Genomic DNA, 25,555 nt, shown 5'->3' with positions numbered 1-25,555 from the left:
TTAGAGCGATAGACTTTGCTTTGTAAAGGGTATACTCCTGAAGGTCAATAAAAGTTGCAGGTAAACAGGACTGAGATTATCCGATGTTGCTTCTCGGTAATCTGGGCAGACCAGGAATTGTTAACTCTAGAACGGAGACCTCCAAGCACCGATCGTCTTAAATTCGATTTCATAAACTTAATTTCTATTCATAATTGAACTTATTTAATATTTAGCTTACATCACACTTTTTTTCTGTCAAGTTGACAAGTGATTTGGTTGTTATTCTGTGCTACATTGAAAAATACGCCATGGGACAGCCAAATTGCCAACCCCATCATTCATAGTATCTCCAACTCCGTTTGGCGCCGTGGCACGTAGCAAAATTATTGTGTCCGTAATGTTGCGTATTGTGCATGTTGTGCCGATTACTAAATGCCTTTTCTATCAGACTAAATCACGGACGTTTTGTATGTGATGGAGTCCCCTGTTGCGTAATTGGCTTCTGACCCAGAATCAGATTTGAAAAATGATATGCATAGAATCAGATCATTAAAATAATCTCATACCATGGAAAATGTTGGTCTTGTCATTCAAAAATTAAGCTTACTTTCCAACGTACTGAATTAGTATATGTAAACCGATATTTTCCCACCAAAAATCATGCATTCTTAAAACCTCAATATTCCAGTAACTTAGCTCATATCTCAAGATGTGAACAAATTTATTTTTTTTAATATACAGGAATGTACTTTGGCTAAATTTTACATATCTAAAAGCAGAACTTTCCTGGAAATAACATCCAAATTAGATTACAATGCCAATGTCCTAGAGACATGCCTTAACGTATATAGGATTTTTTGCTCTGTGAACAGATCATAAAAATGTCATAATTTTTAAATGGCAATTGAAAAAAGACAAACATTAACCAATTTGATCTGCAACGACAATGTCAATCAATCTTTTTATTAATAAATTTAAAACGAGGGAATGAGAACATGTTCAGGTAACTAGATTTTAATTTCATTGGTTTGAAAAAAATGGTTTCTGGAAAGCTTATTTAGCAAAAGAGTCGATACATTAATCACCTCAATGATTCAAGTTATGTAGTTAATAATTTGAACAAATATTAATAAGGTCATTACAAGCTATGACGATTGGAATACAAAGACTATACGTCAAGCAGTTTCAAAAAGGATTGTTCATTAACACTTAAAAATATCCAGAATATTATTTGAAACTATAACAAAATGTGGTTTGGAAAAGCTGAACAAGATTGATTTGACAATTGACAAATACAATTTTTAATACTACATGCGTCATCATTTTTCATTGAGGCAATTTTATGAAAAAATGACAGAAACAGTGTAAAATATGATATTGTTAATTGAGTTCTAATTCACAAAATTTACATCTGATCTACTCACTACCGAAAATAGACTTGCAACCTGTTGTCACACTAGTTTTTTTCCAAAGACGATATGACTAGAACTATCTTTGTATTCTGGTCATGGACAAAAAATACCTCACACAAGCGATTGGATCAGCAGTTTCTGAGGAAACAATGCTTTTAACACAGATGAGGGAAATCCCAGAAACTTCAAGTACGTCATTTTCACTCTGATTCCATCTTCCGATAGCACAATTGCATTCAGTCGTTTAGCTTTGAGATTAATGGATATTTTGACAATATTTGGGGGAATAAAATTCTTTTACAAGAAGTTAAATTTTCAAAAATAAGAAATGACATGCATTAAAACAATGCTTTGTCCGTTGCAATTCAAACTAAAATATAAAAAGCTATAGGGATACAATAATAAGACAACACCCTGTTGAGACAATGATATCGTGATCTGCAAAGAATGAAATACATTTCTAAAATATTGCCATGAAATTATGAAAATTTACAATGATAAGTGGAGATGTATCAAGTTGAAAAGCTTAGGCAAGTGAATTTGTTTAATGATCAGACTATTTGCGAGTTGTTAATTAATAGGTTGTTTTTAGTCGTTCCTTTTGAGTACCTAAGGCACATATTGAAATTAGAAAATTACAATGATAAGTGTCCAACGTCGTCCTTACCGACAGAGCTGCAAGTTCTTCTTGTGTAGCTATGTTTCTCTTTTTCAGTCGAAAAAAGGAATTGTGTTACACGCTTCTCTGATCATGTTTTTGTCGACAATGAACTCTTTAATTTCGTGGCCACAATTCGCCCACAAGGGGTTACTGCAACTAGCGGTTGGGAGGTGTCACCACTAGCAATATTTACAGTACGGAAGTGCAATCTATAGAATTTAGCTTTTCAACTGGACGATGTTATTGACCTATCAATATTATTTGACTTAGATACTTTCCTTCACAAGGAGACAGCATGTAAAACAACAAATGTCGGTTTTGAAAGTCGACTAAACAAAAATTTCTTGGTCATTACACATTTTCTTTTCCCTGCTGTGTTAAGGAAGACCTTTCTGTGGTGAAGGGTTTACATGTGGCTTACATGAGCTGCGGGTTAAATCTTGAATTATGTCATCCCAAGACGGTCGCTCTGATTTGTCATACGACAAGCATTTAACGATCAGCTTTTCATATTTTTCACTGATATTAGCTTTGAAATTTTGAATTTCAGCGCGAACTATTTTAATTGTCTCCGCATGTTCATCTTCTTTGGGACCCTTTCCCCGCTGTGGATGTGGAAGCTGCACGATCTTGCCGACAAGAAGCAGCCAAAGCAAAACACCAAAGGCATAGACTGTGCTACAATTATTTTCACTTCGGTAGCACATGTTATCGCATTGCTGATTGGAGTCAGTGTAGTCCTCAGGAGGAATATGAAACGGTGGTATGTTGTCGGGGTACGGGATGCTGTCGTTACGTGGCTTCAAAGTGTTGACAACTGCCCGCCATTTGGTACCGTGATCACTGCAACGTTGCTCGATCTAGAAACGAAAATGTGAATACTGTATCAGGCCAAGTATGTATACCGTTCATAAGTTCATGTATGATCGGTTGAATACTGGGCGACTTTGCAATAAACGCCCACTTCATGAGTAATTGTGGTTACCACTGGCCAGTGGACGTTTTGTACACATTAGGTTCGAGTTGTACTCGGCATATTTATCTTATTTTTGTGGCGGTTTAACCTAAAACTGCCTGCCTCTTCTTCCTGCTACCCTTCCATTCCTAAGGTTATTGCCTCCTGCAAGATATGTTTGATGGCGTCGGCTTCTTTGTGTCGCCCGTTGAAGAAAATCAGATCAATATCATTGAGGCTCAGTTAATTATATCATTATACGCCCTACTATTTTTTTGTGTGCAAAGGGATTTAAATTACAGAGGTTATGCTACATGTACACCGTAACATTGTATTTATAAAAGGGAGTTAAAGACGAGAGACTTACCAGAATATTTGTGACACGGAGGTCTTGAACAGCAAGACCAGAAAGTGAGAGTGTTTTACAAGTCACTGCTATTTCCAACCCGAAAGCCAACCTCTCATCAATGCTCAGACATATGTCCCTATCCTTCAATTCAGTCCATAGATCACTGTACTTCTGTGGAACTTCGCAAGCACTACTCAGGCTCATGGTATTATCGTTGTTATGAATCTCCACCGTTACGAGAGCGGTCGCCTGTAGAATATTTGCTTGCACAGGCAAGGTCAGTACTCTGCAAGTTAAGAATTAAAAGCTTGGAACAAATAATAATCTATGCAATCAACACTTAAAACCATTCGGGCCGTTAAATTATGTGTTAACTTAATAAATTGCATTGAGATGTTGCCTGTGTTGATTGATCTGAGTAAACGTTTTACAGGTTTGTGAATAACTATGTTAACAACTAGCCCACTGATTGACCAGCTAACCAACTAACCATCTACTTAATAGCAGCTAGTCAACCAATATATTAATACTTAACCAATTAATTAATTATTAACCAACCAACCATTTAACGATGCGGACTCAGGTTCGAAGGTCAATTTTAGCAATTTTTTTTTTTATTTCAAATTTCGAAACACTGACACGTGGCCTTTCTTTTGGGGAAAGGTGTTGGGTCACATCGTACCGGGAAATTGCTGAAATATTACTAAAATGGCAAACTATCAGCTACACCGCGTGCCATTATCTCCCTTTTGTCTTAACGGTCGCGAATTACCGACCACGATATCTTTGATAAACACGCAGAGATTATGTATAGGCTTGGCGGTATAGTGCGCATGCGCTATCTTCAAAGTTATGCTCAGCGTTTTGAACTCAGCATGTATCGGTACGGCAAACACGTCGAGCAGACAAAAGCCGGCGCTCGCGCTCAGTACCGTCGAAAAGTAAGCGAGGTCCACAAAAGCGGACCTGAAAAAGACGGCAACGTGCGCAAAGGTCGATTTAAATGTAAAACAGTCCGACTTTGGCTCATACTCCCTGCAATAACCGATCAAGAATGCAGTGAAGAGTCAGATTTGGCCGATCCGAGGACGCAGACGTTAACGGAGACGTGCTCAGTTCAACAACTATGAAAGTATTTGACACACTGCTTTTCGAACATATTAGGCTATGCTGATTACATACCCGAGTCCAAAAATTAGCCTGAGCGAGATGAAACTTCTGTTAGTTGCGATAATTTTATCACTCTTGCTGTACATGCTTGGTGTTAGTATCGTGTTCTTTTATATTTTTAAACTCGAAGTTTCATCTTTCTATCGTGCAGCCTTTTCGTGTCTGCTGAGAAACCTTGAACAACACCGTACCCGACAACACGCGACATTTATGTCAAGGAGTTTCCCAAGCGAGTGCAAGAGTTCATACACACATTATGCAGATTCACAAGAGCAAGTTCACCGATCTGCTAATTTTTCGAAACGAAATGCAAATATTTTTTATTTCATGCCTTTTCTTTTTTTAAATATAACCCAAAAATTAAATTACATCGAACGTGGATTGCGAGGTTCACAGACTCCACAGCTGCTAGCTGGACCTCAACACTGAACGTAAAACAAACCCGGCTCAACTTCTAGAAGTGCTGAAACTAGCAATTTTTGCTATATGAGGTCAGTCATCAAAAGTTTGATTAAAAGTAAAAATCTCCGAAATAATTATTTGTGCGCTGGTATTGCGCAAGTCGAGTGACTCCACTGCAGACAAGTCGATACTCTGTGTCTCGGAATACGCTGTCGATGACAGCCTGCACTGTTCTACACGCTACGGCGTGATTATTATTAGTTTGATAAAATCGGTACAAGAACACATATAAATAAAGTTTGAAAAAATAACACGAGTCAATCTCTCCCGTCGTAACGAAGGGCGACAAGTTTGCAGTGCGGTGCAAAAGCTAAGAAAATACAACAGACATTTTATGTTGTCAAGAGTTACATGTGTTCGTCTCATCTTGAGGTAGGAAAACTAGCAACTGACGTCCCGTTTTTCACAAAGAACATGCATAAATTGCCGATCGCGAGACAGGAAGTAGACAACTTGAGTCAAGAACAAGTGAATGCCCGACGCGATCGCGCGACAACAGCACACAGGTCTCGATCGGATAGACTTTTACACAAGTTTCGACGTCTCAGTTCGTCTTGACTGTGAACACTGGTAACCAGATTGTAACCGTTGAGACAACAGTATACAGTTAATCTACTAGTTAAACGTTCCAAAAATGGATTAAATCGCTAATTACCCCTCAGTGTTTGTTGTGTAAATATCACCCACTGCTGGCACTAAGCATTTGCCAGTTCAGTGTATAATTTCTTTCTATTTTCACACGATCTGCAATCCTAAACATATTCTAAATTCCCAAAACTTACTCTAAATATTTCAACTTAGTCCTGGTGTAAGAAAATTCGCAAAAAATGGTGCGCGACTCGGACTTCTTGGCCACAATGTGTGACGCATAGGTCGTTTACACAAATCGTCGATTTTCTCAGTTCCGTTTTTGGCAGTGCGTACATTATTCAAATAAGTATAAGTCGGCGGCGCCTGGACAGATTAGCCTGATTTTTCACCTGTGGACAGTGAATGAATATATCTGAAAGACAGTGTCTCAGATTTCCGATAAAAGGCCTGGAAGTGAAGATATCCTGACAAACGTGAACAAAGGCCGATAATTTATGCAAAAAACGTCAAGTTGACACTTTGAAGGCGCATTGTGCGAAAACAAAAGCGAATTTCAAAAATCCGGGACACGGTTTTTTGCCCAGTATACCCAGCCGTCGATTGCCGTAAACAGATCACCAGGGTCGATTGGAGATTTGTACTTACACTTTTTTGAGTAAAAAACTAAAAACACGTGTTTTTGAGTAAAACAGCCGTATGCGCTCTGTTTTTGAAAACTAACAAATTTTCTGAACTCTTCGGTGACCGAGCAGATAAAAAAAGTACCACATGTCGGGTGTGTGACCACTTCTTCTTTGTGGAAATGAGGATTGAAAATAGTGACAATGAACCTGAGTCGCTACCTTCACTAACCATCAAACTAACCAGCTGGCCAACTAACTAAAATCATATATAGTGGAATCTACTTAAGCTTTATAGTAAAAATGCGAAAGATGATACCACCAGTTGACTTTAGACGGAAGCACGTCAGGCGTGAATTTCTCGCTTTAAAAATAAAGGTTTCTTAAAGAGGCACTCCCACTTGGTAACAGTTTTAAAACACATTTTTAATGCCAACGGTCGGTATTTGACGTCGCAACTGCGCGCTGATCGCGAGATATTGATGAAAACATGTCCTCAAAAAAGTATTTTTCACATCCCGAAGTTTTACGATCGTTTCTGATTATGACCCGAAACCCCCCGAAAGTTTGTCATCGTGCTGATTGACGATATTCTAGGGAGTCCATAATAAATTCGAACGACGCAATTTTACCTTCCACTGCGAAGACTTTAGGCCTATATACGTTTACAGCATTATGCCTTCACTTCAGGTATTTTTTTTAGCTTCTCCTTAGTTTTTGTCGTTTTCATTATTCTTAGTCAGTGCTATTATATTTTTAACAATACCACATAGATATCAGTTTTTACGTCTAAAATATTAGCCGCCTCTGATCAGTTCGTGTACACTCTAAATTAGGAGACGTTTAAAATATATCCCCAAACCCCCATGTGACTAAAATAAACCAATCACCGTGTCGATAACGTCATGCGGAACACCGCAGCCATCGTTGAGACGTACGTCTGTGGTCTGACACATGCGCATATCGGGACTGCTCAAACTCCGCCTATCGAGGAAATCAAAGTTCTTGCCATGGACGGACGGAAGACACTTTCACATCGTCTTCCAAACGTTTTAGCTGAGGACTCACAATTGATGTAACCATCGGATAGCCAGTCATTTCATGTCTTCCTCCACGGTCCGGACCGTGCTTCGTCGTTCCGGCCGTTAATGATCGGCATCGTGTCGTGACCAAAATGAAAAAGAACGCACCAGGGCCACGGCTGGAATACACTTCTGTACTAGTCAGCGACTGGCGATCAACAATGCTTCCCGTTTTCAAAACCGCGCACCGTTGCGCACCTTTCCGTGGCACCCACGTGTTAGGCAGCGTTAGAAAGCTGGTTTTCTGCCCCTTCCAATGATATAAGAAATAACTAAGTAAACTAGAACTACGATCGTAACACGCCGGCAAAATGAGTCAATTGTCAACCTTAAAATCGCGGACAAGTGTAATGGCGATTTGCGTATGTCAATGACTAACCACAAAATGATGTAACGAGAAAAATCTCGCACACGCTGCCCTCCAAAGCTGCCATTTTAAATTGTAGATCATTTTGGAGATATTTTCATCCGAAAGACACCGAATATCTGTCAACTAGGGTTAAACATGGAGGTAGTCTCTCTACTACCTCCATGGGTTAAAAAAACCCGCCGAAAGTTGCCAATGGGCTCGTTCCCGCAAAATCGTACGTTCACTTCCGCATTCACAATTTAAATATTCATGAAACATGCCCGTCTGCGATTGGCCAATACAAAGGTCATGACTTCAGCAAACGTCTCCTATTTTAGAGTGTACACGAACTGGTGATGACTACATTTTGTCATCTGCCACACAGTTACGCGTGGTTCGATACATAGCGGCCACCGCGTGGTATGCGTCCATACCACGCGGCGGCCGCTATGTATCAACCATACCTATCTGTGCTAGTCACCTATGTGAATTTTAGTGGAATCAGCAAACTTTGTTTTCCGTTTTTTCTCCTAGTCAGTAAGACTCGGCTTTCCCCCACAGGGCATGACCGATCACCGACGCAAGTGGTACGTGGCGTCACGGTCCCTCCATGGAGGGACCATGGTGGCCTACAGCAGCGTTAGCGTACACTCTTACTCTATAGCTTAGTTGACAATGGCCTCTGTGCCGAACGTTCGATGTTCGGAAGCTGAATTAGGTGGGCCACCGGAATTCAAACTTTTTCTTTTCTTTAGGACATGTTTTTATCGATATCTCGTGATCCGCGCGCAGTCGCCACGTCAATATCGACCGGTGGCATTAAACAATGTGTTTTAAAAATGTTACCAAGTGGGAGTGCCACTTTAAATGCATTGTAAGCGCATAAGACTTTTCTCTTTTTGATTGAGCAACGGACATACTCCCTTTCATTTATGAGAGCGATAGTTTCAAAACTATTCACATTTACCTTACTAATGCGATTAAAACTTCGGCGGTGCTATCATTCGGCTCGCGTTGTTTCTTTACCCTCAGAAAGGTGTTAGTTCCATCCCTGATGTACACGTCAGTGCGTTCACCACTTTTAAATAGGTGCGTTTTCCTATTCAGTTTCACCTTTTCTCGCTTGACGTAATCAAGCAGCGCATCAGTACGGCAGAGACTCCCACAGATAACCGGTACAATTTGTGAAATATCGGCGTCTTGGCTATTTGTTTTGAATCCTGCAAGGTCGTCCAAGCATCGAATGAATGTTCGGATCTCCTCTGCGTATTCTTGAACTTTCAGTCGTATTTCATCGCAGACTATCTGCATTACCATTTGCGGGGTTACATGGTTTAGCACCTCCTTTGCGATCCCTTCTCGCCACTTCGCATCGACCGTTACTGTGCTGAAGTAATGTCTTACTTTCTTATAGATATGTTGAATGTTCAAAGTCATCACGCGTTTACTAATACCCCATCTGATTTCTTCCTGGAGACTCGTAAAGTCGATCTCCATGGTGAATGTTTGCAGACCTGCGACGTCCAAATCATCCATTATTTTTGCGATTTTGTCGTAGAGCTCCTTTATTCGAAACTTGTTAATGAGGTGGTATTTGATGTGTCGTGTCAGTTTCATCGCGACTACACTACGGACCTGGTCAGCAAGTTGCAGAGTCATTTCATCTCTGCGGACAACGTCTCCAATTTCAATCGGGCTGTACTCCATCTCTCTGACAGTTGTGATAACATCTTGTTTAATGTCTTCGATTGCCTTCGCAATTGACTTCTTCATTTCACTTCTACGACAGTTAATCAAAATGTCAACCTTTTCAACGTTTCCAACAAGTCTGTCTCTATCGAACTTTGATTCCATTCCTCCATGTTTTTCTGACAGTCTTTGCAAGCTGGGGACGAGTATTGACTTGCAACAGAGCACTTGTGCACTGTACAGGAGCCAACACATTTAACCGTGTGTTTCTTAAGCGTTTCGCCTGCGGTGGCAGTGAAACATTTCATAAATCTTCCAAATTCCATAGTGCTGTTGATAGTGTCTTTCTGGTGTTTGTCTCTTCCATGGCGAAGTTCCCTAACAGAAATTCCAAAGTATGGCTTTCCTTCCATTGTACCCTCTTCACCTAAGAAACCAAATTTGACCAGTGATTGGTATGTCCGCAGTTTTTTATCCATTGAACTGCCGTCATCACGTTCATTTTCCTCGCCGCTTTCATCAGAAGCCTGGTCCATTGTACAGCCTGAAAATCTACATCAATCTTGTTACAAACATAGATGATCTTCAGTTGTGGGGATAACGTGTAGAGAGTGGACACCAATCCTGGTCCTTTGTGAATATGACAGAAAATAAAATAAAATAGTTATAAAAATATAAGATACATGCATTAATAACCCATGATGCGTTACATTGAGTCTGCAAAAACAAACAACTAAAGAAATACGACTTTACGACTGGAAAGAAACACTGCATTCTAGAGAGGTACCTAGTGTCAATGCCAGATCATAAAATTTTATTCCTAGCACAGTAAAGCTGTTTGGTCACTACACTTTTGTGCACGGGTGTAAAATTCAAAATGGTAATTTACGAATTAAAAGATTTTGTGCATCGGTGTAAAATTGCAAATGGTGATTTAAGAAGGTTGGTTTTTACCCATTATATAGCTTATCACTGCTGACAATAGCACCCTTCAAACAATTATCACTCTGCTCTGCACTACACTAGACTACACTAGACTACACACACAATCGACGAAATCAACATTACCAAGATGATGATGATGATGATGGCGATGATGACCATCATCATCATCATCACCATAACTACCGCCACCATCAAGCTTCCACCATCACGATCGACACATTTCCATCAGCGGCATCGAACAAGATCACCATCAGCGTCACCAATAAACCAGATGGGAACAACACACAAATCCCAAAAGTGGGTGACCATTGCGTACATAATCACTTTCCTAATTAATCCGACCTTAGCTCAGCTGCAGGCAGCAATGTATCTATACTGCAAGGCTCCACTTACCCTTAGTCGAAACCCATAGTTTCCATCCACGACATACAATAACAGTGGCATCACGCTGTCGACGCATTCACGCTTAACCATGTCAACTATACGTTCCTTCGCGAAGAATGGAACGTCGAATAATTCCACACCACTTTTCAACAAAGGGTGGGGGAGACCGATTTCGACAGACGCGGTAATATCTTCACTCTCGGATGACTCTTCCTTTGATATCGTTATGTACTTAGACGAAACCGTTGCACCTTTCTCAAAGATCCCCCTTTTAAGTGTTTTATTATTGGCATCGATTATGTTGATGTATCGCTTCCCGTTGTACTTGATTTTCACCACTCTGCTCGCCGTTGTTGAATCTGACGTTGGAAGAAGCTGACACTCCAGTAATTCGTTTATGAAAGACGTCTTACCGGAGTTATTTTGCCCCAAGACCAACACATTAGGAACATTATCTTCTCGAAGAAAATCTTCCAGTGGTTTTCTATACTGCAGGAGAGCTGCTTTGATTTTGTGTTTCGAATTTGGAGTGCTCAATTTGACAATTTGATCGAAATGCGGCACTGTTTCTTTAAAAGCTTGCCCTAAAGTTGACTTCCAATACTTGAATTCGTTGAATACCTCCACAAGGGAACTCGTCGCTGTTGCTAAAACGGAGGAAGAGAGGATGTGAAGATAAATAACCAAGACAGCTAAAAGGCCTTAATCTGTATGTCCTTTCTTTATGCACTCAGAGCAACGTTCAAACGAAACCTATTAATTACGACTTGATTTAGTTGGGCTTGAAGTACATGTGTTTACATGTCACAACTCTACCACTTACAAGCAAACCCTGCGTACGCTGCTGTGTGTTCTCGGCGTTGTACGGCCTCTCGTACAAAGCGTACAACGCCAGGAACACATAGCATCGTACAGAGGGCTACCTACAAACCACCATCGCTCATTGGTTGGTTGTCCTTATGGTGCATTGATCTCACGTTGTCTTTCAACCCACATTACATGCACAAGAAAGCGTTGGTTTTATGTTACTGACATCTTCGTTGATTGTTACTTTTTTCAAAAGTGATGATAAAAACATGTAGTACATCATGTCTGGGCTAAACTGTACAGCGTTGTGGACGGAAACAAGAAAAGGTGGTGTTTGTAAAGTAATACTAACCTGAATGAGAAGGACAATCCTTGGCAGCCATGTTGGTGTTCATCAAAACACGGACGAAACGCCTCAGTTTATGGCCTCACGTGCGACCAATCAGCCTAGAAGAGGGCAAGAAATCTTTGCCTCTGTTTTGTATCGTGGTCAGACTCGACCCCGGAGTACCGCTTCCTGGACACCTCGCTGTACTACGCAGGCACAAAAACTAGTTTCATGACATGAACTATGAACCCTTGCCACCAGCTTGTTCCACTACTCAGGCAGGTAGGTAGCATGGTTAAAACGCAAGAAAAACGAATCCTAAAAATCCTTGTTAGGTTTGAACTTATTTTCCCCACATGGTGAAATTGCACGACATTTAATAAAATGGACCATAATTTACTTGGTAACAAAGTGACAAGTTTCTGCTGTCGAAATATCTGTTGTCTCTATGCAAAAACGTTTTCAATAGCTCCCATAGATGGCGCTGTGTTCAAGTTTACGTTGGTAAGAGAGTCATATAATAAGGTTGGAACTAAAATTTGCAAATTGGTGAGAGTTGGTGCTAGGATATCACAGGAAATAAATGTCAGAGCTTTGATTATGCACATTATTGCAACCTGTACTTCAGGAAACCCTTAATTTTCATGTAAATGCCCCATGCAATAGCTGCGAATTTTATGCATTATTTTCTTGATTTCAAACCAAAGTTGGTTCGTGTAAATGTGCTAACTGAAGGACATGTATAGAAGTGTCACTGCTCGCTACGCGTCTTAACAGGTTGAAAAATGAGCGGGTTCCACACTCATAAAATGGCGCCCAGCGGAAAGTACAAGAAATGCAGCATTTCTTGCACATGCACATCATGATCATAAAGGAAACAAGCATGATGCCATTTATTGAATGCAAAACACACGAAGGCCAACATTTTCTTGTTGTAATCTTTATTGTCTCTGTCACATGCTTAGTTTTGAAAATGGCAGGAAATCTAAAATCAAGTTAAAACGTTTGAAATTACATGCCATTTCGACAATTATGACAGTGTTATACACTTATTCAGCCCTTAATGGGTCTATTCAGAGAAAACTCTTGAAAAACAGGTTACTTTGAGATCACTTTATTTCACATTTGCAGTTATTGGGGCTTTAATGTATTGTAGGCAAGTGTTATTGTTTGTTTGCATTGCATTCAAATATTAGGAATATTCACTAGTAAGGGTGATCTGTTACGGTTGTGTCATGTCGATGAGCTATGTCAAGGACATTTGCGATTTTTGATCGATTACACTTGACTTTGGTGCTTTGATCAACAAGCTACAAAATTTTGCAGTTCTTGACTTTACATTGTGAAGGAAAGTTGTCTGTGTGATATATGATGATGTGGTTCGCACGGATAAATATTCGATCTTGAAGCTATGAAAGTCAATGAGCAAGAAATTCTGCTTTGTCTCCAACATTAAGATATCTCGTTTTGGTAAAGCCTCAAAGAAAATTTCAGTGCGTTTAGCTGTAATAAAAGCAGATATGAATTGAAAATGGTCACGTGTTTCAGCATATGTTGCAGTTGTCTGTAAATTTCAACTTTTGCCACATGTTTGCCACATGAAGGTGGTATGATCAACATCATGAACAATATTCATCACAAATTAATTCCAAAGGTCATTGCATATACAAATATGTAATAAGTTGGAATAAAGATGCTTAATTTCTTTGAATGCTGTCATTTTGATTTCACGCAGGAAAGAAAACTAAAAGACAAGTAAAATCAGATGAAAACACCTTCAGCAACTTTCAATAAAGTCACTGTAGCTTAACAATTCATTGACAGGACACTTGTTAATATTTCTCAGTATAGGCCAGATATCTGTCACTTTCATATATGCAGCAAGTGTAATCAGATCTGGTACAGTAATTTTTAATCATATCACTACTTACAAAAGGTCATTAAATATGCAAATCAGTCATTAATTGACACGGCTAAACGCTTAACAGAAGATTAAGATATCTGTAAGATCAATATCTGCAACAGCTTCCATCGAGTTTGGTAAAATCGTTTTGGAGTCAAATTACTAATCAAAAAATTCATGACATATGCAAATGATACATTTCTCAATGTGACACTGCTCAGTGCTTCACAGTTCAATCAGACATCTACCAGATCAATATCTGTAGCAACTTTCATCAAATTTTGTGTTGTCATTTCGTAGGTATATGCAAAGGAATTATGAATTAAGTTGACACTGCTAAATGCTTCACAGAACAGTCGATATCTGTAGCAGGTTTAATCTTATTTGGTGCTTTAATTTCGGAGGTATATTACTAAATACAAAGTTTATCATATATGCAAAGAGCCATTAACACTGCTAATTGCTTCACAGAACAATCAGATATCTATCAGATCAATATCTGTAGCAGGTTTCATCAACTTTCGCAAAGTACTTTCGGAGTTAAATCACTAATTACAAAACTTAATTTAGTATGCAAATGAGCTGCTTCATGGGACAATTGGATATTTATCAGAGCAACATCTGTAGCAAGTTTCATCAAATTTAATGTTAAATCACTACTGACATAGTGAATTAAATATGCAAATGAACCCTTAATTAACTTGACACTGCTCAATGCTTCACGCGACAAGTATATCTTTATCAGAGCAATATCTGTAGCAGGTTTTACCAAATTTGTGCCATAATGTCAGTGTTATATCATTTATCAAAAAGTTCATTAAATATGCAAATGAACTCCTAATTAACTTCAAACTACCACATGCTTCGCAACACAGTCAGATATCTATCGGACCAGAATCTGCAGAGGATTTCATTAAATTTGGTGTAGCTTTTTCGAAGTTATATAACTAATTACAAAACTTTACTTAATATGCAAATTGAATGTTAACTTGACACTGTTCAATGCGCCTTAATGCAATTAGATATCTATCAGATCAATATTTGTAGCAGTTATAAAATTTGTATGAATTGTAGAGTTATACCGCGACTACAAAAGTTCATTAATTATGCAAATGAGCAGACAATTGACATGACACTCACGGTATTATCATTACGTTCTGAGATTGTCATCAATGAAAACTTTCGAGAAATTTTGTGCAGTATTTCTTGATATATGTCGAAACTGTCATTACTGTCTGCATAGGAAAACATTATATGAAAAAAGAATTATATAACTTCATTAATCTGAAAGTCACACTAACCAAAATCTAATCAGTTCTTGCCATTGGCATATTGTACTTTTCTACTAATCTGACTGGATACCGTCTAGGCGTTCTTGATTTATCGTGTAGACAAACAGACAGACAGACAGACAGACAGACAGACGCGCACACACAAATCTGTACGATATCAGCTCACGTGCATGAACATGTGAGTTAACCAGATATGAAACAAAAATGCTCACGTGTTCCATTTTATATTGCAATAGTGAGTAAATTTAAACTTTTGCCACATTTTGCAACTTCAATGAAAGTGTTATGATCAACATCATAAACAATATTCACAACAGATTAATGCTAAGGGTCATTAATTATACAAATGTGTAATTAGCTGAAATAAAAATACTAAATTTCTTTGACTGCTGTTATTGTATCTCCACTTTATATAGCAAGTGTAATTGCCTTTGTTAAAGTCCTTCAAGCTATATATGCCTAACTGTGAAAACCAATTCGATTTGCAAATTAGGCATTGGCTGCAGTAAAATGCTTAATGACTTTCAATAATGTTGTATCATAGCATCTTAAACGTACATAGCAAGTTTCATAAATAAAATTTTGGTCAAGTCGCCTCAGATATATATTCCTTATTAGGAAAGTTCATTATATATGCAAATTACTACCAAGTTTCGTTAATTTTTATGACATCAATTCAGATATATGCCTAATTAGGAAAGTTCATCAAATATGCACATTAGCAATTTACTTTCATGTCACCCATTTATGTCTGTCATGGCGGATAAACCCTTGTGTGATCAACATTTGTAGCAAATCTCATCCAATTTTGTGCAGCCGTTCTCAATGTATGTCTGTTTTTTCTAAAATCAAACATTGTGCAAATGAGCATAAAATATGCAAGCCACACTCATCAAAAAACTAACAGTTCTTGCCATTCTCAAACAAATTTATGTACCAAATCTGACTTGAATCCGTTCAGGCGTTCTTGAGATGTTGTGTAAACAGACAAGCAGACAGACAGAAACTCTCGTCTGTGAACACTAAAAATGACATCTGAAAATGCAATGATTGTTTTACGGCCATACTGAACTGAGGGCTTTTTGATTTGTGGAAGTTCACTAGGTCTAAGGTTGCATTCAAACAAACGTCTGGAGAGGGCGAAAATTGACGAGGGGTTGACAATATCAAGGGTACGTTGGAGCTTTTGAAGATTGGGGACTTAAAGGGGGACAAGAAACGAAACTGTTTCTGGTTGATATGAAATATGTTTTGGGTTGTCTCTTAAATTAAAAGTCATAAAAGTAAATTGTATGGGAAAAACATTATCTGTAGTGTACACAAGCATACAGGTACTTTGTCACATAATCATAGACACCAATCCAGATCACATAGAATTGCTCTAGCCTCTTTGGTCTATGTGTCAACAGAAGCAGTAATTATTAGATCTGAACTAAATGTGCTCACGTGTTTTAGTACAGGTTTATTAATAGTAGTACGCTTCACAGAACAATCAGATATCTGTTATATCATTATATGTAGCATATTTCATTAACTTTCGCACAGTACTCTCAGAACTAAATCACTAATTATAAAACTTTATTTAATATTCAAATGAGCTGTTTATTAGCCTGACACTGCTCAATGCTTCATGGGACAATTAGATATCTATCAGATCAACATATGTATCATGTTTCATCAAATTAAATGCTGCATGTTTGGAGTAATATCATAATAAAAAAGTTCATAAAATATGCAAATGAACTCTTAATTAACTTGACAATGCTCAATGTTTCATAGCACAATTAAATATTTATCAGATCAATATCCGTAGCAGGTTTCACCAAATTTGGTGCCGTAATTTTAGAGTCATATACCTAATTACAAAGTTCATTAAATATGTAAATGAACCTTAATTAACTTTACACGTCTAAAGGCTTTACAACACAGTTAGATATCTGTCGGATCAGTATCTGCAGCAAATTTCATCAAATTTGGTGCATTTATTTCGGAGTTATGTGACTAATTACCAAACTTCATAAAATATGTAAATGAGCTTTTTTTAAATATGACACTGCCAAATGTTTCTCAGTACAATAAGTTATTTATCAGAAGAATATCTGTCGCAATTTTCACCGAATTGGGTGCCATAATTTCAGAGTTATATACCTAATTACAAAGCTCATTTAATATGCAAATGGCCCCTTCATTAACTTCACACTACTAAATGCTCTACACCACAGTTAGATATCGGTCAGATCAGTATCTGCAGCCAATTTCATCAAATTGGGTGCAGTTATTTCGGACTTATATGACTAATTACAAAACTTCATAAAATATGCAAATGAACTATTTATCAACTTGACACTGCCCAATGCTTCTAAGTACAATTAGATATATATCATATCAACATTTGTTGCAGGTAACATCAAATTTGGTGCAGTAATTTCAGAGTTATGCCACTAATTACAAAAGTTCATTAAATATGCTAATGAGCAGATAATTAACATGACACTCACAGTACCATCATAATGTTCTGAGATTGTCATCTGTGAAAAGTTTCATGAAATTGTGTACAAGTATTTATACAATTTAAATGTTATGCCTAACTGTTTTTGAACTGTTTTGATCCTGTAAGTGAAAGTATCATATTGGGACCATTACGCATTAATGTGGCACTCCCACTTGGTAACGTTTTTAAAACACATTTTTTTAATGCCAACGGTCGATATTTGAGGTGGCGACTGCGCGCGGATCTCGAGATATCGATAAAAACATGTCCTAAAAAAAGTAAAAGTTTAAATTCCGGTGGCCCACCTAAACTCAACTTCCGAACATCGAACGTTTGGCACTGGGGCCATTGTCAGCAAAGCTATGGAGTACGAGTCTAAGCTAACGCTGCTGTACGCAACAGTATCACTGGCGTCGGTGATCGGTCATGCCCTGTGGGGGAAAGCCGAGTCTTACTGACTCGGAGAAAAAAAGGAAAACAAAGTTTGCTGATTCCACCAGAATTCACATCGGTGACTAGTACAGATACGTGCGGTTGATAAATAGGGGCCACCGCGTGGTATTCACGCATACAACGCGGCAGCCGCTATGTATCGAACCACGCGTAACCGTGTGGCAGACGACAAAATGTAGTCATCAGAGGCGGCTAATATTTTACACGTAAAAACTGATATCTATGTGGTATTGGTCCAAAATATAATAGAACTGACTGAGAATAATGAAAATGACAAAAACTAAGGAAAAGTTAAAAAAGCTTACCTGAAGTGAAGGCATAATGCTGTATATAAAGTCTTCGCAGTGAGAGGTATAATTGCGTCCTTCGAATTTATTATGGACTCCCTAGAATATCGTCAATCAGCACAACAACAAACCTTCGGTGGATTTCGCGTCATAATCAGAAACAATCGTACAACTTCGGGATGTGGAAAATACGCTCGGGAAATGACATGTTTTTATCGATATCTCGCGATCCGCGCGCAGTCGCCACGTCAAATATCGACCGTTGGCATTAAAAAATGTGTTTAAAAAATGTTACCAAGTGGGAATGCCTCTTTAATATACAATTTCCATTGATGATGCCGAGCCAGATCATTTTGTTTGTGCATTGTTTTTGTTTGGGGGGATTGGGTGTTTAAAATAATATGATTTTACGAAAATGTTGAAAATTACATTGAATGGGAAATACATTCATTTTTTCCACATGTAAATTCATTTTCTTGTTATGCAGTCGTCATTTGTAAACAGGTGATGTATGCAATGTCTCTCATTTATTTCAGTTCAAACAAAAACCTCCCGCTGCACCCATAATCGTAGAATTGAAATCGTAGAATTGCATTTGCAAATGACATTGACCTGTTCGGCACTACTCTTCAGAATCATCGTTGTCTTAAAACATTCGTGCCAAATTTTCCTTATACCTGGTTTTTGTACCCAAACAAGAAAAACATTTGGTTTAGGTTGTACAGGGCTTATGTACCAAGGGTGATGATGTAGGTCTCAGAGGAACTCACAGTCCTGAAAAAACGTTGGGGCTCGCTTATGCAGATATCAAATATTAAGGTCATGTTACCACTTGGCAACTATCAATCTGTATAATCTTTGCAAAACACGGTAAAAACTCCCCTGTCCTTTAGTTTCGAACCGTAGTTCATTTTGCCGCTTGATTAATCATAAGGATGTGATACTAGTTTTGTTAAGCCAGTTTTTCAACATTTTAAAAAGAACCCTTAAAACTATCGAAAAGTAAACCGATTTTAATGCAAAGGGGGAACTGAAACTGTTTAAACGATGTCAAACTGGTCACAAAGTGTCATTGAAACAAAGTAAAGTTTTGATCCTTGCATGAATCACCCTTCATTTGAAAACCGTAATGGAGGAGCAGTCTACATTCATAAGCGTGTTGAGTTTTCACTTTCCCTATCAAATATGATTTTGTTGTTTCTGAAATTATCTATGGCCTGATGTTTAAGCTAGACAATACATGGTTTCATTTACTGTTACGTATAATTATAATTGCATGAAGCTGAAAGCATACAATACAACAACAAACAAAACAAACACAAGACCAAACAAACATATGTTCATGCTTTGGTGCAAACTTTATTTCCTACAGCGTAAGTACATTTGACACAGACTCGTCAATTGCATCCCGCCTCCATATTTATAAGTGGGCTTGTTTAAGTTTTTGACGGTTTTTATATGTTTTCCCGGTCAATAGTACGAAGAGGAAATGGAAATTCCATCTGCGATGTGCTTGTAGTGCCATGTTCGTGGCCAATATTGTAGACACATTACGGACAGATGAGAAGACACTACCCAAAAAGGGGTCTCATACTTCCACGTTAGTTTTGTCGATTGAAAATCAAGCTCCTTGTATCCCGATGTAATATCACTGTGACACTATGTTTGGAAATATATAGTTGTCACAAGTTATAAAAGTGACAAAGAGACTGATAAATTCTACAACTCGTATCAAAAATGTTTTCCGACCTTTCGTAAGGTAAAAAGTGGAATAGAGCCGACTTGATCGGGAGATATAGTGAGGCCAGCCATTAATGACGTTGTGCAGAGTGACGGCACTGATTGAAATGTGCTGGTGCTAATTGCCGAGTTTTCTGATGGCTTACATGTTTTCTTTTAAGAGGCAACTTCCTTAAAATGGAAAACTGATATTATAGTTTATGATGAACAATGCGAGGGTATTCATAGAAAACTAAAGGTCCCTTCGTGTAGAGGCAGAGGTAGTTTGTTAAGGACACCATTTGTGGAAAAATATGTGAGTCTCTTATAATATTATCCTAACACATATTTCCTGCATGTAAGCTTAAAGTGTTTAGAGATCCAGCCTTTCCATATTTACGGAAGCTGTATACATAGTACTGTTTCATATTCCCACATTTCCCATTTTATACCGACAGGACATTAGTCGGGTCGGAAGGTAGGGTTCCCATGCACCCCATGGATATATTTTTTTTTACCCTAACCTACATTTATATAATCCTTAGGGTCTATATTTAATGAATTTTGATGTTCCCAAAGTCAAATATTGTCCCATGGGGTTCATTTGGCGCCATCTTGGCCGCCATCTTGGATTTCAACAATGGGTAGGGGTCACATATTTACCGCTCGACGGAAACAGAAACAATAAAATACTATAAACGTTACATTTTTAGAAAGCCCAGATCATGGCCTTTTCATTGATATATAACTTAATGGGGATAAATTAATATTCGAACGTCGATTAGACTTTATATCGGCCATTGACCGTAAATCGTAAAATTTGCTAAATTTCACACCCAATAATTAAGTTCCCGTTCCTCCAAACAATTTTTCATAAGGTATTTATATATTTTTTGGAAGAACTCTGTGCAATAACAACAAAAACAACATTAAAAGTATGTGTCTTGAGATTTAGTGGGTGTATGAGCTTGTTTTCTTAATACGCGGCAAGCCATATATTCGTGTGGAACATAAGGGGTAGGGGTAATGTTTCCCTTTCTGTTTCGAATCATGAATCTTGAAACCATAAAAATGTTACATTTTTTGAAAGTGCTGCATCAGGCCTTTCTAAAAATATATACTATTTAGATTTATGGGGTAAAGTTGCATATTTGAAAGTTACAAAGCTTAAACTTTTCAGTTTGTGTCGATTTTAAGTGATTTTTTAAAAACAAAATTATAATATATGGGGTAGGGGTAATGTTTCCCTTTGTGCCTCGAACCATGAATGATGAAACCATATAAATGTCATACTGTTTAAAAGCTCTGAAAAGGGCCTTTTCAAACATGTAGTTTTATTGGGAAAAGTTGTATATTTTAAAGTTACAAAGCTTATGCCTTTCAGTTTGTGTCGATTTTAATTGATTTTTGAAAAACAAAATGGTAATATAATAAGTATGTGTCTTGAGATTTAGTGGGTGCATGAGCTTGTTTTCTTAATAAGTGGTATGGCATATATCCGTGTGTAACATAAGGGGTAGGGGTAATGTTCCCCTTTCTGTTTCGAATCATGAATGATGAAACCATAAAAATGTTACATTTTTTGAAAGTGCTGCATCAGGCCTTTCTAAAAATATATAGATTTATGGGGTAAAGTTGCATATTTGAAAGTTACAAAGCTTAAACCTTTCAGTTTGTGTCGATTTTAAGTGATTTTTTAAAAACAAAATTATAATATATGGGGTAGGGGTAATGTTTCCCTTTGTGCCTCGAACCATGAATGATGAAACCATATAAATGTTATACTGTTCAAAAGCTCTGAAAGGGTGATGAAACTATATAAATGTTATACTGTTCAAAAGCTCTGAAAAGGGCCTTTTCAAACATGTATAGTTTTATTTGGAAAATTTGTATATTTTAAAGTTACAAAGCTTATGCCTCTCAGTTTATGTCAATTTTAAGTGATTTTTTAAACAAAATTATAAAATATGGCGTAGGGGTAGTGTTTCCCTTTCTGCCTCGAACCATGAATTATGAAACCTTACGAATGTTATACTGTTTGAAAGATCTGAAAAGGGCCTTTCTAAAGATGTATAGTTTTATTGGGAAAAGCTGTATATTTTAAAGTTACAAAACTGAAGCCTTTCAGTTTGTGTCAATTTTAAGTGATTTTTTTAACAATATGCACAAAACAGTTAGTCCGTTGGCCAGGTATCGAAATCATCCCCTCTTAGGCATTTTACCCACTATGATTTTCTGTTAGCTAGTATTCTCAGCTGTCATAATCTGTTTATTTGCCATTTAACTGATGGTGTGTAAGAGTGTAACGACTTGTTTTGTAGGGGGCTGTCACGCCCTCACTAGTAAAATAGGAATGGGTTAGGGGTAACATATTTACCGCTAGTCGGAAACAAAAACAACAATTTGAAAGTACCATAAACAATACATTCTTAGAAAGCCAAGATAATTCCCTTACCATTGGTATACAACTTAACGGAGATAAATCAATATTCAAACATCGATTAGGTTTTATATCGGCCATGAAATGTAAATTGTAAAATTTGCTAAATTTAAAACCCAATAATTTAGTTCTTTTTCCTCCAAACAATTTTACAAGGTATTTTATGTTGTTTTAAAAAAACATAAAGCAATAAAGAAGAAAAATAATGTTGAAAGAGTGTATCTTGGGATTTAGAAGCATGCATAACATGTAGTACGTCACATACCTCTCTGTAATAGACTTATGGTTTGCCTTGCGTTGAGGAAGAAAATGCTAACAAGAGTTAACCATAGCTTCTAGCTAATTTTTGTCTTGTGCTTCCTGTGTTGTTTGTGGAGTCCCTGTCGACTTGTGTTTGAATTTTTTTTCTGAGTTTTCTGAGTATTATGTATCGGAGTCTCATTCCCATTATGAATTCATTTGTGTCTTCTAGGAGATTGATTCTGTTTGGACCTTTTGGTGTTGGAATTAATTTCAAGCCTTTGCAAAGAGCGTTCATTTCTATAATTGTTAGATTTGTGTGAAGAAAGATTCTTAGTAAATCCATGTTTTTTGTTGGTCACTGTGTTTCGTTTATGTTTGGTATGTTGTAATATTGTGTTTGAGATATTTTGTTTGTCATTTTGTGCAGTTAGTTTTGCTTTTTTAGTTTTATTACGCTTTCTGTTTCTGAGTTTTTAACACAATGTCGTGTGTGATCATGTTTTGCCATTGTGTTACGGTAGTGCTATTTAAACCGGTGTGTGGCTATAAAAGGCCCCAATTCATTGAAAATTCAGTAATGGCGCTTGAGTGACAACTGGCAACAGCTAGGTAGACCGCTCCGTTATAATCAGCCTAAACGATTCTCAAACACAAATTATTAGCAAACACCTAGGCCATACAGGTATCCGCAAAGTTTCACAAAGTTTTCTAAAACTACTACGACTTTGGGAGAAATCGCTTCTGAACAAAGGGAATGGCCCTCAAAAGACAGTTTTTCCATGATTCAAACAATTGTCAATCATTCGGTGACGCGCAGAGGTGTAAACTGGTCAAACATTTGCTGTGCATACGAGAACAATTACGATGTAAACAAACCGTAAGTATACTTAGAGTTATATCAGCGGGCAAAAGATGCGAAAAGCGCGTCAACTTTTAAAAACAAAACTGTAGGCAGAGTCTGTAGTTTGCACCGACAATGCATCGAAAAACCCTCAAAACATGATGGTATAGCCTCCATGATCAATTTAATTATAGTCAGTCGAAGAGATCCACGTTTTGAACAACTTCCAAATCTACGGTCGAACTTGACGTTACCGAACAGTTGTTTTGGATATATATGCTGGCCACGAAAACGGCCGTTTTTACACGTGGAAATGTCGTGTCCGGAGGCTGGTAAGGTTTTGACATACCAGTTTCTACGAAAATAAACATAACTCGTGATGAGTTGTCGATGTCACCCGCCAAGCAACCGAGCAGCCGACCGTTATCGCTATTACAGGTATCGTGGTACACGAGATTCAAGGAAGTATCGACCCGTACGTGATGTTTTGAACTTCTTGTATTTTCTGATTTTAAAGAGGCACTCCCATTTTGTAACATTTTTAAAACACTTAAATCATGTCATTTCCCGAGCGTATTTTTCACATCCCGAAGTTTTACGATTGTGTCTGATTTTGACCCGAAATCCCCCGAAGGTTTGTTATTGTGCTGATTGATGATATTCTAGGGAGTCTATAATAAGTTCGAACGACGCAATGAATTCACTTCCCACTGCAAATACTTTATATACAGCATTATGCCTTTACCCCAGGTAATTAAATTCTCCTTAGTTTTTGTCGTTTTCATTATTCTAAATCAGTTGTATTATATTTTTAACCAATACCACATAAACATAAGTTTTTACGTGTTAAATATTAGCCGCCTCGACTACATTTTGTCGTCTGCCACACAGTTACGCGTGGTTCGATACATAGCGGCCGCCGCGCGTGGTATGCGCATACCACGCGGTGGCCGCTATGTATCAACCGCACGTATGTGCTTGTCACCCATGCGAAATCTGGTGGAATAAGCAAACTTTGTTTTCCGTTTTGTTTTGTTTTGTTTTGTTTTTCTCCGAGTCAGTAAGACTCGACTTTGCCCCACGGGGCATAACCGATCACCGATATGGACCTGGTACTTTGGCGTACTGCAGCGTGAGCGTAGACTCGTACTCCATAGCTTAGTTGACAACGGCCCCAGTGCCGAACGTTCGATGTTCGGAAGCTGAATTTAGGTGGGCCACCGGAATTCAAACTTTTACTTTTTTGAGGACATGTTTTTATCTATATCTCGCGATCCGCGCGCAGTCGCCACGTCAAACATCGACCGTTGACATTAAAAAATTACGTTTTAAAAATGTTACCAAGAGAAAGAGCCTCTTTAATAGCGATCGGTCATGACGTCGCCTATTTCTTATTTCCTACCATTTTCCTGACATGTTCCTCCTTCCATGTTCAGATGGATACAGTTTAGTCAACATTCATCGGTAATTCACCATACGAAATTGCCAATTTCGGGTTATTTGTAATTTTTCTATAAGTTTATTACTTTTTTGATAATTATTCGACTTTGTACGGCGCCAATATTCCGTATGTACATGGCGGTCAGTAGCCAAATCATTCGCATAATGAACGTTGATATGGCCTGAAAACAGTATAATATTTATTTGGTTTCATAATTCATGGTTCGAGGCTGAAAGGGAAACATTACCCCTACCCCATATATTATTATTTTGCTTTTCAAAAATCACTTAAGATCGACACAAACTGAAAGGCATAAGCTTTGTAACTTTAAAATATACAACTTTTCCCGATAAAACTATACATGTTTGAAAAGGCCCTTTTCAGAGCTTTCAAACAGTATAACATTTATATGGTTTCATCATTCATGGTTCGAGGCACAAAGGGAAACATTACCCCTACCCCATATATTATAATTTTGGTTTTAGAAAATCACTTAAAATCGACACAAACTGAAAGGTTTAAGCTTTGTAATTTTCAAATATGCAACTTTACCCCATAAATCTAAATAGTGTACATTTTTAGAAAGGCCTGATGCAGCACTTTCAAAAAAATAACATTTTATGGTTTCAAGATTCATGATTCGAAACAGAAAGGGAAAC

At 37.8% G+C, this 25,555-nt stretch overlaps 1 protein-coding gene across 1 annotated transcript; it reads right to left on the bottom strand.

Annotated features, from left to right (window-relative positions):
- Positions 1-987: 987 nt before the first annotated feature.
- On the bottom strand, positions 988-12,028 carry LOC139131569 (dual serine/threonine and tyrosine protein kinase-like). Its single transcript, XM_070697679.1, has 5 exons — positions 11,811-12,028; positions 10,661-11,298; positions 8,601-9,952; positions 3,378-3,645; positions 988-2,915 (listed from the first exon to the last, which is right to left on the bottom strand). The coding sequence occupies exons 3-5, from the start codon at positions 9,575-9,577 to the stop codon at positions 2,433-2,435; spliced, it is 1,728 nt and encodes a 575-aa protein (XP_070553780.1). The 5' UTR covers positions 9,578-9,952; positions 10,661-11,298; positions 11,811-12,028; the 3' UTR covers positions 988-2,432.
- Between the last annotated feature and the right edge of the window lie 13,527 nt (positions 12,029-25,555).

The sequence above is a fragment of the Ptychodera flava genome, chromosome 4 (assembly GCF_041260155.1).
Source record: "Ptychodera flava strain L36383 chromosome 4, AS_Pfla_20210202, whole genome shotgun sequence".
NCBI lineage: Eukaryota > Metazoa > Hemichordata > Enteropneusta > Ptychoderidae > Ptychodera > Ptychodera flava.
Note: the sequence above shows the minus strand (reverse complement) of the source record. Positions and strands in the feature narration are given on the sequence as shown.